The following is a 12,999-nucleotide window of genomic DNA, read 5'->3' as shown; positions in this document are numbered from 1 at the left end:
AACAAGCAAAATAAACACACACTTCCCATCAAAAGTGAAAGGCAGCAGTAACAACTTCCTATTAGTCCACATTTGCATCACAGATGATGTCACATCAATTTATCACAACAGGGGACTTTTACAATAAGAGGAAATGGTCCACAAAAAAAGCCGGAAAGTTTCATTTGTAGTCTTCAATATTTTTGGTACATATATATTGTAGATGTAACCTATAAACACTTGGTGAGCTTCAAGGTCCTGGTGTGCAAACTAAAAAGTTGTTTACTTTTAAGGAAAGGTATATTTTTGGTGTGGTGGGGCGGGACATTAAAACATGATTGAATACAATTTGATTATTTATTTATTTTTATTTTTGGATTTTTTTCTAAGAATTTTTTTTATTTAGAGACAGCGGTTTTATGTCTGCATGAAGAAGTTGCATATTTTTTAAGTCATTTTTCAAGAAAACATTAAACATGTCTGAGGAAATACAGTAGTTGTCTATTTTTGAAGGAAAAGGTGTATTTATGAGCACCTATGGATGGAAAAAAATATTAGTTTTTGTTAATCTGTTCCCACAGTTTACTGAACTGTACCCACAGTTTAGCACATCAATAACAAACAAAGAAGAAAACTCGAATATATAGATACAAGTTTGATTTATTTAAAAACTGGAGTAGTGTGGAGTGTGAAACAGGCGAGAAACTCCATGCCATTTTGATTTTGTGGAAATGAGAGCAGGTTAAAATAAGTGTTTTTTAAGACTCTAGGCAACGAGGAAACCAGCGTCTTCAGACTCTTCACCAATGCAAAATTGTGAAAACACTGCCATCTTCATGCCAGAAAATACAATTGCGGTTTAGGTATGACAGGCTAATAGGAGTGCAACACTATAGCCGCTGCTAATTTGCGTTATCCATCGTTTGTAGAATACATAAGTAATCCTCACATTAAATTGACCAAGTGCTTGTGGAAGCTGATCTGAATACTGTTTGCCGATGTTGGAGGATCTATGGCAAGAGCCAAAGTGCTTCATGGCTCATGTGCACTACACATTACGTGTTAGCATTAGTAGCAGTGTGCTGGCTGCCGCAGGGATTCCTGTCCTGACTCAGTTTTGGTCGGTGTGGTATACTCAAAGAATCATTTGTATTTCTTCCTTTATTCACTTTATGTCAATTTTAGCACAGAGAGCTATTAAACAGCATTCAATCTATCCATGTAATGTGTAGTGCCCACGAACCGTGAAGCACTTTGGCTTTTTCCATAGATCCTCCAATATCGACAAACCTATACAGTACTGTATTCAGTTTAGCTTCCACAAGCGCTTTGTCTGACGGGAGAAATTGGTCAATTTGATGTGAGGATGAGTTATGTATTCTACAGACGATGGATTGCTTTAGATGAGCAGTGAAGCTGAAGTTAGCTCTACCGTTGCGGGAACAAATTAGTAAACTGTGGGTACAGATTAGTAAACTGTGGGTGCAGATGACTAAACTGTGGGTACAGATTAGCCCCCAAAAATAAAAATAAATTCATACCCTGGCATCAGAGAACTCTTTATATTTTTTATATGTTAAACCAATATTCATTTTTTATAAAAACAATTGTTTTGTTTTGTTTTAGAAATGAGTAAACTTTCCAGATGTTTTTACTAAAATTGTATACATTAAAAAAAAAATCTAAAAAATTAGAACAAATTTGTAAAATCGTGAGAATTTTTTTTAATATATTTTTTTAAGTACAGTTTTGAAAATACAGTCTTTTTCAAGAAAGATGTGTATTCCACGGGAAAATCTTACAGCATGGTGTAAAAATTGAAATTTTATTCTCCCAAGATGATGACTTGTTTTTACATTATATATGCTTGATATTTGAGCACCCCAGGCAGTGGTTCCCAACCTTATTTGGTTTGTGTACCCCTGAACCTTTTTGTCACACTATGAGTACTCCCTCATTCATACATGTTGATGATTATCCAAAAGTAGAACGCAACACAAATGATTACTAGATGAAAATCATTTTATTTTGCTTCTTTAATTTGAACATTTAACTCATTGTCTGTTTTGGTGTTGTTTTAATGGAAATTAAGCAAAAAATAAATATGTTGTTAAAAAAAAATAGGAATCTAAATGTTCAAAAACTCCCGTTTGTGTGCCCTTGTTTATCGTAGGGGTTACGTTCCCAAAAATACCGGCCATAGGCGAAATCCGTGAAAATAGTCAATTTTCATTTTTACATTAATTATGTAACAGTCTTAAGACTATAAAAGCCCTCATGACACACTTAAACTTTTTTAAATGATGGAATATTGCCACGTACGCCCTGCGATGTGCTAACGTACCCTTGGTTGGGAAACACTTCCCCAAGGCTCAGCTGTTGTGTCCATGCTAAATACACTTAATGGACTTTATGGACATTTAATGGAAAGTTTGGCTCTCCACTGTTGACAAAAGACAACAAAGCATAATGTTAGACCGACACATATAGCAAATACAATGAATTAAAACATGGACGTGTAATAAACAAGTTGTTTTGAGAACATTTGAAGTATGACGCCATCCAAGAAATTGCATGGATTTACAGAAAGAGGAAGTGGCACCAATAATGTCACAAAAGCACAAGAATGTAAACAAGCTGCATGTCTTCTTTCGCCACCCGTAATGCAACCACAAAAAAAAAAGCACACAAACATACTGTGAGATGACAGAACACGAGTCTCGCATCCAAGCACGTCGTTCCTTTATTATTGTAATTAGCCATGCATGCTTCAATGTGTGCAGTACAAGCCAAAGGTTTTGACACGCACACATTCAATTGAATGTGTTTGCTTTTATTCTCATGACTATTTACATTGTAGATTCTCACTGAGAGCATCAAAACTAAGCCTGAACATGTGGAGTTATATATACTTAACAAAAAAAATAGCCACCCTTTGCTCTGATTGCGCTCTTGGCATTCTCACCTCTGGGAACTCATTTAATGCTGTTGGGAAACCATTTCAAGGTGACTACTCTTGAAGCTCATCAAAGAGTGTGCAAAAAAAATCATGAGAGCAAAGAGTGTCTATTTTGAAGAAACTACAATATAAAACATGTTTTCAGTTATTTCACCTTTGGTGACTGGTGTATCGTCTCTCTATACTCGACACTCAAACTTTTTCCAAGGTTATTATTTAAAAAATAAATAAAATACAATCATTCTTAAATAAATTTACTTAAAGGGGAAGTCAAATCAAAAATGTTTTTTTTTAACAATATGTTCTATGCACCCCCACTAGTCCAAACACGGCATTCTGATTAATATTGCGTCTGTGGAATATGAATTAAGCAAGCAAAATCCACCCGTTTTTATCCCTCTCAGGGGGCGGCCATTTTGTCACTTAGTGTTGACTGAAAATGACGTCACAGTTGCTCAGGGCTCAATTAACGGCCATCAAAAATATGCATTTCAATAGGTGTCAATTACGCAGGGATATTCTCTAGTTGCGGTCCCTATCCCATGTAAATAGTAGTATTGTAGTGATTTTTATTTTGTCCTCATTAGCAGATTTAGAATTGGATTAATCCAAAAGACATACATATTACTATTATGGTAGTTGCATTACATTACTAACTCAATTTTTGTTTTTAACAGGCAACTAGAAACTTAGAATACATTTTAAAAGTAACCCTCCCAGCCCATGGCATAATGTGACTGACCATGTATAGATGGATAGTTTATTATTCATTGGTACTGGCTTTTAATTTTGCTTGTTTAAAAAAAAAAAAAAATGCATCAAATTGTTGCATATAAATATGAAATACTGCACATTTTTTTCTTAGGGAACATGCTTGTACATGGTTGTATACTTCTCACCTTTTTCATGCCTGGAATGCACAAGATTTGACATCTCTCTTCTTTTTTTTTTTCTTTTTCTTTTTTTAAATCACCAGTGATGGACAAAAACGACTGATGGGAAAATGAAGCTTCATGAACCACTTGCAAAGTTTTTTTTTCTACTCCTCCAGTTGATGCTCTTGGTTTAAAGATAAATGCTAGTGTAATAGGAATTTCATTTCTAGTGTATTTTTAAAGCAAAAGCACAATCTAAAGGTGTAAAAAAAAACAAAAACATTGTGGTTCATAAAGTTTCTTTCTCCCATCACTAGGGAAACCTGAGCTTCCGTCGGCACTTAGTCTGTCAGCTTTTCGAAGTTTATCGTCTTTTCCAGCCCGGGGATCTTCACACCTTTTACTTTTTAACATTGTGTGTATTGATTGAAAACAAGTCAAACATGAGTGCTTGTTCCAGTTGTGTTTAATCAGCAGTGCATGTCATGTGACTTTAAAGAATACGCTTGGTAGGATATTTGCACACCTCAACATTTCCACAGCTCCAAAAGCACAATATCACCATCTTTGAAAAGCCAGCTTCAGGTAGCAGAGAAAAAAAAGAGCAGAACAAAGTCAAGTCATCATTTCAATCATGTCAAGTCACGCTTGACATTGGCGACTGGCCGCTTGCTTTTGACATTGTTTGGACGTGGCTGAAGAGACAAAACAAAAGCATTTGAATTAAAATCCAGTTCAGAAAAAAGTTTGTCCACTTGGCATATTTGGGCCACACTGAACAGGAATAGAAAGAATTACACTCAGAGACTGAATTTGTAATCTTGAATTGTTTTCCAGAAAACGTTTGTTTGTTTTTGTTCTTTTTTTTTTTTGTGGGGGGGGGGGGGGGTGCAAAATATGTACAAAAAAAGTATGCATTTTGACTTTTTATTCTCGTAGGTTTATTTTAATTTCATATCGTGTATTTTTTGTTCCTTTTCAGTGTGCTCAAATACTCCTTGGTACAAGACAACTCCAAGAACGCTTTCGTACCTTTCCTATAAGATAGCATGCTCCTGGTCTCAGGTAACAGTTTAGATTAATTAGATAATCGGATCTTCTTATTGGTGGAAATGTTCCCTTTTAGCAAAACAAAACAAAAACAGTCATCACCTTTTTGCAAAACTTCAAAAATTCACTGACGTTGAGGTACGAATGACGAGCTTCTCACCAATTTGAGTTGCCGATTTTCTGTCAACCGAGTGGCGTCGTGGGCCAAATCCACCGCGCTCACCAACAGGAAAGCCTGCAGACACAACAGGAGCACCAACACACGTTTGTCCATGGCTCATGAAACTTCACATTGCTGGAACGACCTTATTATATAGATAACAAAATAAACACACACATCCCATCAAAAGCAGAAGGCAGCAGTAATAACTTCCTGTTAGTCCTCATGTGCTCACATCACGGATGATGACACATTATTTCACTTCAATAATAAGAGGAAACGGTCCACAAGAAAACCGCAAAACGTCATCAATAGTCTTCAATATATTATAGATGTCAACTACATAAACACCACTCTATAAATAAACACTTGTGAGCTTTGAGGTCCAAGAATGTGCAAAATCTAAGAAGTAGTTTGCTTTTGAGGAAAGGTGTATTTTACGGGGGGGGGGGGGGGATTTTCCTTTTTATCTTTCTCGATCAAGTTATATTTTTCAAGAAAATAATTAACATGTTTGGGGGAAAATAATTGTCTACTTTTGAAGGTGTATGTTAGACAAAATGTATATTTATTTTAGTAAAACAGATGTATCTTTTGGCGGTTAGTCAACTTTCCATCTGTCTTTTTTTTTTAATAGCGTATTTTTACCCCCCAAAAAACTATTCTGAAAAAGTTTTTTTTTTTTTGTAGAAGAAACTTCTATAGTTTAGGGGTTTTTTTTAGAATAGTTTTTGAAGAAGAAAAAAAGAAGAAGTTTGAAGTATTTTTAAAGAAAATAAGTTGTGTATTTTCTACTGGGGAACAAATAACCAGAAAAATAGCCAGAATTTTAAGAGAACATTGTGGAAGAGTTCAGACGTTGTTCTCCCAAGATGACGTATGATATTACCGTTGTAACGAATGTTGCCCGTCACCCTCCTTTTTCTTTCTTTTTTTTTTTGCCTTTTTAAACATTTCCCCCTGGGAAATGTGTGTCCTCAACCCTGTGTTTTCTCAAACCAATCAGAGGCCGTTTTAGAAGGAAAAACTCTTTGAATTTCCCTCCAGCAGTGACTGGATTTGGTTTTTACAACCCACAGGAAACACATGCCTCAGCGCCTACCGAGACCTAAAAGCCTGTTTAGCAAGCAAACTAGCAATAAGACTGCTTATCAGTCCCCAGAACATCTTTTATGGTCTGGTCTATCCACAGGAATCAGCCATGTGTTTTGGGAAACATTGCCCCTTTGAAGTTATACGGTACAACAGTGCCCTCCAGCAGTCACTATCGGTATTATCCTCAAGAATCTTGCCGCTCCTAATTAATCTGAAGTCTACATAATTCGGGATATAAACGGACTCTATGTACTTGACTGACATCAAGTGACTTCTGTCAGGGTTGACAATGACAGCATTATACGATACTGTGCAAAAAGCCGGAGGGTTTCATTCACGTGGGAGAACATCGTGAGAGAAAAAGTAATCGGTACGCATTGCTTACGTTTTTATATCAGCTGGTCAAAATGGGAAATGTCAGTGGTAGTCTGGTGGAGTCAACACTAATAGAGGAATATTTACCATTTTATCTTCATCAACATTTTCACCAAGCTCTTTTTACCCGTCAAGTCATTAAATTCCTCACACTCTTTTCAACTAACACTATGTAAAGGTTCACCACCAGATGTCGCTATATAACAGAATGCAGCCGAAACACGTGCATCTCGGTGAGCGACGGCGACTCGGAAGCAGGTGTGAACCCTAGCGAGCAATGCCGAAAGACTGAATGTTCTGGATTTAACCGGAGCAGCTAACAAGAGCGGCTAGCGGGAGAAGCTAGTTTTAAGAAAGCTAGCAAAACCTTCCGAGAGCAAAGCAGAAGGTGACAAGCGACGGGAGCCCGAATCATGGGACTCGGCGTCGACCACCTGCAGGCCCCAGTTGTGGAAGGTAAGTGGCGGTCGACCCATTGGGTACAACACTAGCTGAAAGCAGGGCTAACTATGTTTGGGCATCCGAAGCAGGAAGATGGCGGCGAAATGTATCAGCCTCTAGTACAGTGAGGCTCCACCCATGTAATATAATTAGTACCAGACCTGCGATTATTCTAAAAATGTACATTGATGTGATGGAAGTTTTTTTTTTTTGCATATTATTGAAATATATAGTGGGCTTTTAAGTTGAGTGAATTATTAGTTCACCACTAGATGGCACTAATTCTTAAAGCTTTAAAGCTGCTCTGTGTAGGAAACTAAATTTCGAATCGCTACTGGCCAAAAAATGAAACTGCACACTCTCACTCATACGAGCACGAGGCTGGAATCGTCATAACCAATTAGTTATGTATACAGAGGTAAGAAACATTTTTTTATGGCTGTGAATGCTCTTGGCATTGTAGCGTTCACATTCATTCCGCTAGCATGCAGTAACTAAAATAGGTTATATCGTCACCGGGGGAAATTGGGCCACATTTAGCCTGAAATGGAACGCCATGGAATGGAACGCAGCACATTTTTCTCTAAATGCCAATATGATCACTTCTTACCTTTGGAGTAGAAAGAAATCCATTTGTGCATGAAGATAGATCTCATCTCTGTCCACCGCTCAAATGCAAAACTGATATTTACCCTAGTTCTTGCCCGGTGTCGGTCACTATCAAGTTTCAATCTTTTTGTGGCTCTTGTCATGATCTTTCTTCTTTTTTTTTTTATCCTTACATGGCGTACCTGAGGGTGTCTGGGGCCTGCTAGATGTCGATCGCTTCTGAGTAAATGTGGAATAGAATCCATACAGAGACAATGAGCTAACATGAGAGCACATGACGTCACAGCTGCGGACAAAGGGCGGGAAATTTGAACCTGAATTCAGTCTGAAAACTATTGGCCAGAGGCTTCTACCCATTGTGAACAGCTAAGGTGTTCATCTGCTAGTTAGAAGATGTTTAAGTTGTAAATGGTCAAATAAAAAAGCTATTGTAAAGATATGATATAAAGATAACCTCTCGTTGCGCGCTATAATTAGTTTTAGATTTGAAGATTTGGTGTGTGACGCCATCCAAGAAATAGCGTTACAGAATGACAAAAGAAGAAGTGGCACCAATAATGACACAACAACATGAGACGGTAAACAAGCTGCATCTCTTCTTTCGCCACCCGTTTTGCAACCACAGAAGAAGAAGAAAAATCCTCTCTGCTTAACTTGAATTTAACACATCCTATGAAAGGTCTCGATGAGCGCTTTACATAATTGATTGTATTTATTTATTGAACCAAGTAAAATGTTTGAGAACTAATTCTCATTTACAAACATGACCTGGACACTGTGTAACTGTGATCGCTTGCTCACACAAACATACTGTGAGATGTGCATGTCATTTGTTTATTATCGTAACTTTCCATGCATGCTTCCAAACAGAGCTGGACTGGGACAAAAAAATCGGCCCTGGCATTTTGACTTAAGGCCGCCGGCCGCAGCCCGACCAGGCCTGACTCCAGAGCACCCCTGCCTAACATGTAGTTCTGCCACTGATATTGACTGATATTAATTGAGTTTGCTGCCCATTTGAAATGGATTCATGAACTTAATTGTGGGCCATTCTCTTGGGATAAAATGGAGGAAAATCATTTTTGAAAGCATTGCATCGGCCCCGAAAGATGCCGAGCCACCGGGCATCTGCCCTGTGCGCCAGATGGCCAGTCCAGCCCTGCTTCTGGATGATACAAATATGTGTGTGACAGATACTGGATTACAACATAACTTGATTATGTTACAGTCAACGTGATAATTGGATTGAATACAATATAAAAAAAATATTTTAAAAAAGCACTAAAAGCCTTGATCACTGTGGTCAGCGTCCAGCAAAACATGCAATCGCCTTAGGAAGAGGACGAGGAGGAGGTGTTGGTGGTGCCTCCTTGGCAATCAGACAAATAACATAATTAGCTTTGTCAATAGGAGATAAAATGGTGATAAATAACAACAATCAATCACCATTTGGCCGGGTAAGCCACATGCTCCAGGTCTCCCGCTGCAGTTGGAGTGGCGGTTTTTCATTTCCAGCCGCCGTAATGTCTCCTCTCTCTCACTAGCCTGCAACAAATCCATACGACGCAAGAATCACAAGTGCAAGAAAATGTATGTTATGCATTTTTGATGACATTGTTGTACATTTTTTTTTAGGTTTTCTTTCGGGGGCAGATTGATTTTCCATAACAGTTGATCATATTTCCAATAAAGAAAAAGTGTATATTTAATCATTTAAAAAATAAAGGAATAAAGCTGCGAAAAAAATATGTTATATTATATAGAAAAGTGTTGACTATTTTCCATACTATATTTACTATACTATATTTTTTATTTTTTCCTTTTTTAGCATAAAAGTCTAAATATTTTCAAGAAATAAAATTGCCTATTTTTGAAGATTTTTAAATGCAACAATCAATCACCGTTTGACCCCGTGCGCCACATGCTCCAGGTCTCCCGCTGCAGTTGGAGTGGCGGTTTTTCCTTTCCAGCCGCCGTGATGTCCTCCGTATCTCACTCCTCTGCAACAAACCCAGACAACGCATCAATCACAAGTGCAATTTTTTGAGAAGAAAATGTGGAATTTTTGATGACATTGTTGCGTGTACATTTTTTAGATTTTCTTTGAGGGTAGAAAAAGTGTATATGTTCAACTAACCCCCAAAAAATGGAAGAAAGCTGGAAAAAAATTGTATAGGAAAGAATAGACTATATTTCAAGCACAATTTTTTTTTTTTTAAGCATAAAAGTCCAAATATTGTCAAAAAAAATATTGCAAATTTTGAGGATGTTAAAGAGAAAAAAAGTCATACTAAAAAGTCATATTTATATATTAATATTAAATATTTTTTGAGAGAAAAAACAGGAGGGAGGAGTTGTATTTTTAGGGGGTGGCGCACTTTTTAAGAAAAAAAAATCTAAGAAAATCATGTATTTAAAAAAAAAAGCTGTGTGTTCTAAAGGAAACTCCGTAAAAAAAAAAAAAAAATAATAATAATAACTTGTCTACTGTATATCTTTGCTAAGTATTTAAATTCTTGTTTAAAAAAAGAAAATTAAAAAAAGCTGTAATTATACAGATACAAACTGGCCGCGGTCGGACGATACTCGTGGCGTGTCTCGACAGCGAAGCGACACGCGTGTGTACATGTTGGCCTTTTTGTGCAGCTGACTGAGGATGTCATCTTATGTACGCACGTTGCAGATAGCCAGATAGCACGTCGACATATCAGCAAAGAGAAAGCGTTTGACATGTTTACCCCAAAAGTGCGAGACATCTCAAATGTTGTCTTCCCTCGAGCTCCCTAATGAGCCGCTGCCTGTTTACACAAGTTTTCTTTGGAAGTCAGCATGAGAGGTTTGACATGCATGGAAACAAAATACTTGTTTGTGTTCAGCGAGTTGCTTTATTTTTGCCTTTGTTCTCTTCTCTGTATTGAATAAAGAATAGTAACTGTATTTGGTCAACTCAAAAAATAGACGTGACGCGATATGCTGCTAAGGTGGCCTTAAAGGGAAACTCAAGCCGTGATGGACCTTTTTTCACTCATAAGATCTCTTTACGTCTTTTTTGGTCTTTAAGGTTGGCAATATAGTTAAAATTTTAAAGAAAAAAAAATAATAATAAAAAAAGAAATTTGCCAATATTTTCTCACTTACTGCAAGTTAATCTTGACTACTAATAATCGGTATCGGCCTTGAAAAAGCTATATCGGTCTATCACTATGAAAAATCAACAACTAGCACATGAAAGGTCTCAATGAGTGCTTTCCATATCTGCAATCGCTTGCTCAAGGCGTCTTCATATGATATGATGATTGTCCACACAAAACATACTGTGAGATGACACAATGAGCCCAGCATGCAAGTACACATCTTTCCTTTATTTGTTGTAACTTTCCATGCATGCTTCAAGATCAAGATGATGCAATTATACTGTATGTGTGGTTATGATGTTTGTCATTATAAAGGTTTATATTTTGAGAAAATGTGGATTTTAAACAAAAAAAAAACTGTATTTTTTGAGGAGAAAAAAATATTTCGAGAATAAAACATTTCAAAGGAAACCTTTTTATGTACATATTTTTTATGCATTTTAAAGACAAATGATGGGGGTCGGGGGGTTACATTATTAAAAGGAAAAAGGTGATGAAAAGGCTTTTAAAAAAACAAAAAAGTTGAGTATGTTAGAGAGAAAAACAGAAAAAAAAATCACATTTTTATGGGGGGAGGAACATTATTTTAAGTGAAAATTTAAATTAAGAAAACCATGTATTTTAGAGGGAGAAAATCAGTTAGATTTTTTTTTTGAGAGAAAACAATAAAATACATTTTTCAAAAATAAAATAATTATTTTGAAAGAAAAAAAATTGCAGACAAAAATGTAGACGATTTTAAATATTGGTAAATATATATATATATATATATATATATATATATATATATATATATATATAAATACAAAAGTCATAATCTAATCTTTCCTAATCTAATGTCAAATTTTGGCCTTTTCCATCAGGGTCAGGTCTATTCTTGAAAAGATTAGATTAGGACTTTTGCTGAAAAATCGACATGTTTTCTCCTGTAGAACACACACATTTGTTTCCCTTAAAAAAATGTACAACTTTTTTCCCTCTTCAAAAAAAACATACATACCGACGGCGGTCTTGCGTTGCTCGCGGCGTGCGTCGACTGCGAGGCCGACAGCAGCAGCAGCTGCACGCACAACAGCAACACCAGCACGCGTGTGTCCATGTTGGCCTTTTCGTGCGGCTGACTGTGGATGTCATCCATCTTATATAAGCACGGTGCGGGCAGCAGGATAGCACGTCCGCACATAAGCGAAGTCAAAGTGTTTGCTTTGTTTACCCAAAGTGCGAGACATCTAAAACGTTGTCTTCCCTCGAGCTCCCCAATCAGCCGCTTTCTGTTTATACCAATTTTCTTTGGAAGTCAACATGAGACGATTGATATGACATGAAATGCTTGTTTGTGCTCAGCCATGTGTTTTATTTTTGCCTCTTCTCTTAAAGGCAAGGAACCATATTTGGTAACCTCAAAAATGGACGTGACACGCTGCTAAAATGAGCTCAAATAGGCTTAAGATTTGCAAAGTTATGAATATCTAAGACTTTTTTCTTCATTGTATGTAATGCATGTAATCGTGTAACCCTACAGTATGCAAAGCAAAATCCATTTATCATCACCCGGAAACGGCGCCGGCTTCTCTGGGTCCCGAGTTCATATCAGATGGGCTGATGCAAAGTGGAAAAGTGTTCTGTGGTCTGACGAGTCCACATTTCAAATTGTTTTGGGACATTTTTGGGCCAAAGAGAAAAGAACCATACGGACTGTTATGGGTGCAAAGTTCAAAAGGCAGCTTCTGTGATGGTACGGGGCCGCGTTAGTGCCAATGGCACGGGTCACTTACTCATCTGTGATCAATGCTGAAACACGCTTATGGAGAAACATATGCTGCCATCCAAGCAATGTCTTTTTCATGGACGTCTCTGCTCATTTCAGCAAGACAATGTATGGCTTGGTAGGAAAAGAGTGCAGGTGCTAGACTGGCCTGCCTGCAGTCCACACCTGTCTCCCGTTGAAAATGTAGAGATGTGTGTAGGTGGATGTGTGTGCGCGGGTTCATATCACATCATGGGGACCATTTTTCATTGTGGGGACCACGTGTCTTTGTTTGGACATTTTGGTGGTCCCAACAAGTTCAGACCTCTTTTTGAGGGTCAAGACTTGGTTTTAGGGTTTAGGTTTGAATTGGGTTTTGGTTGGTTGGTTATGATTAGGCAATCAGTTGTGATGGTTAAGGTGAGCGTAAGGGGCTAGGAAATGCATAATCTCAATGAGATGTCCCCCACTAGAAATGTAGACACAACGTGTGCGTGTGTGTGTGCGTGCGTATGTGGTCTTGTTTTTGTCACATAGTGGGGCCAACATTTCGGGATTTTACATAGTTGTGGGGC

The 12,999-nt window shown here is 37.4% G+C and overlaps 1 protein-coding gene and 1 long non-coding RNA gene across 2 annotated transcripts; both read right to left on the bottom strand.

The window, feature by feature from the left end:
* Positions 1-4,261: 4,261 nt before the first annotated feature.
* Positions 4,262-5,213, bottom strand: LOC144044430 (uncharacterized). Its single transcript, XR_013291269.1, has 3 exons — positions 5,024-5,213; positions 4,846-4,932; positions 4,262-4,508 (listed from the first exon to the last, which is right to left on the bottom strand). It is a non-coding gene; the product is annotated as an uncharacterized LOC144044430 (long non-coding RNA).
* Positions 5,214-8,236: 3,023 nt separating this feature from the next.
* Positions 8,237-11,852, bottom strand: LOC144042748 (uncharacterized). Its single transcript, XM_077555662.1, has 4 exons — positions 11,678-11,852; positions 9,445-9,543; positions 8,990-9,088; positions 8,237-8,912 (listed from the first exon to the last, which is right to left on the bottom strand). Exons 1-4 carry the CDS (start codon positions 11,813-11,815, stop codon positions 8,847-8,849), a joined length of 402 nt encoding a protein of 133 aa, XP_077411788.1. The 5' UTR covers positions 11,816-11,852; the 3' UTR covers positions 8,237-8,846.
* Positions 11,853-12,999: the final 1,147 nt, after the last annotated feature.

This window comes from Vanacampus margaritifer, chromosome 2, assembly GCF_051991255.1.
Source record: "Vanacampus margaritifer isolate UIUO_Vmar chromosome 2, RoL_Vmar_1.0, whole genome shotgun sequence".
Classification (NCBI taxonomy): domain Eukaryota; kingdom Metazoa; phylum Chordata; class Actinopteri; order Syngnathiformes; family Syngnathidae; genus Vanacampus; species Vanacampus margaritifer.
The sequence above is the reverse complement of the archived record's forward strand: the minus strand, read 5'-3'. Positions and strand labels throughout refer to the sequence as shown.

Coding starts and splice junctions, on each gene's coding strand:
- LOC144042748 (XM_077555662.1), bottom strand. CDS start 11,815: ATGGATGACATCCACAGTCAGCCGCACGAAAAGGCCAACATGGACACA. Junction 9,544..11,677: donor GCAACGCAAGACCGCCGTCG/GTATGTATGTTT, acceptor GGTTTGTTGCAG/AGGAGTGAGATACGGAGGAC. Junction 9,089..9,444: donor GTGGCGCACGGGGTCAAACG/GTGATTGATTGT, acceptor GATTTGTTGCAG/GCTAGTGAGAGAGAGGAGAC.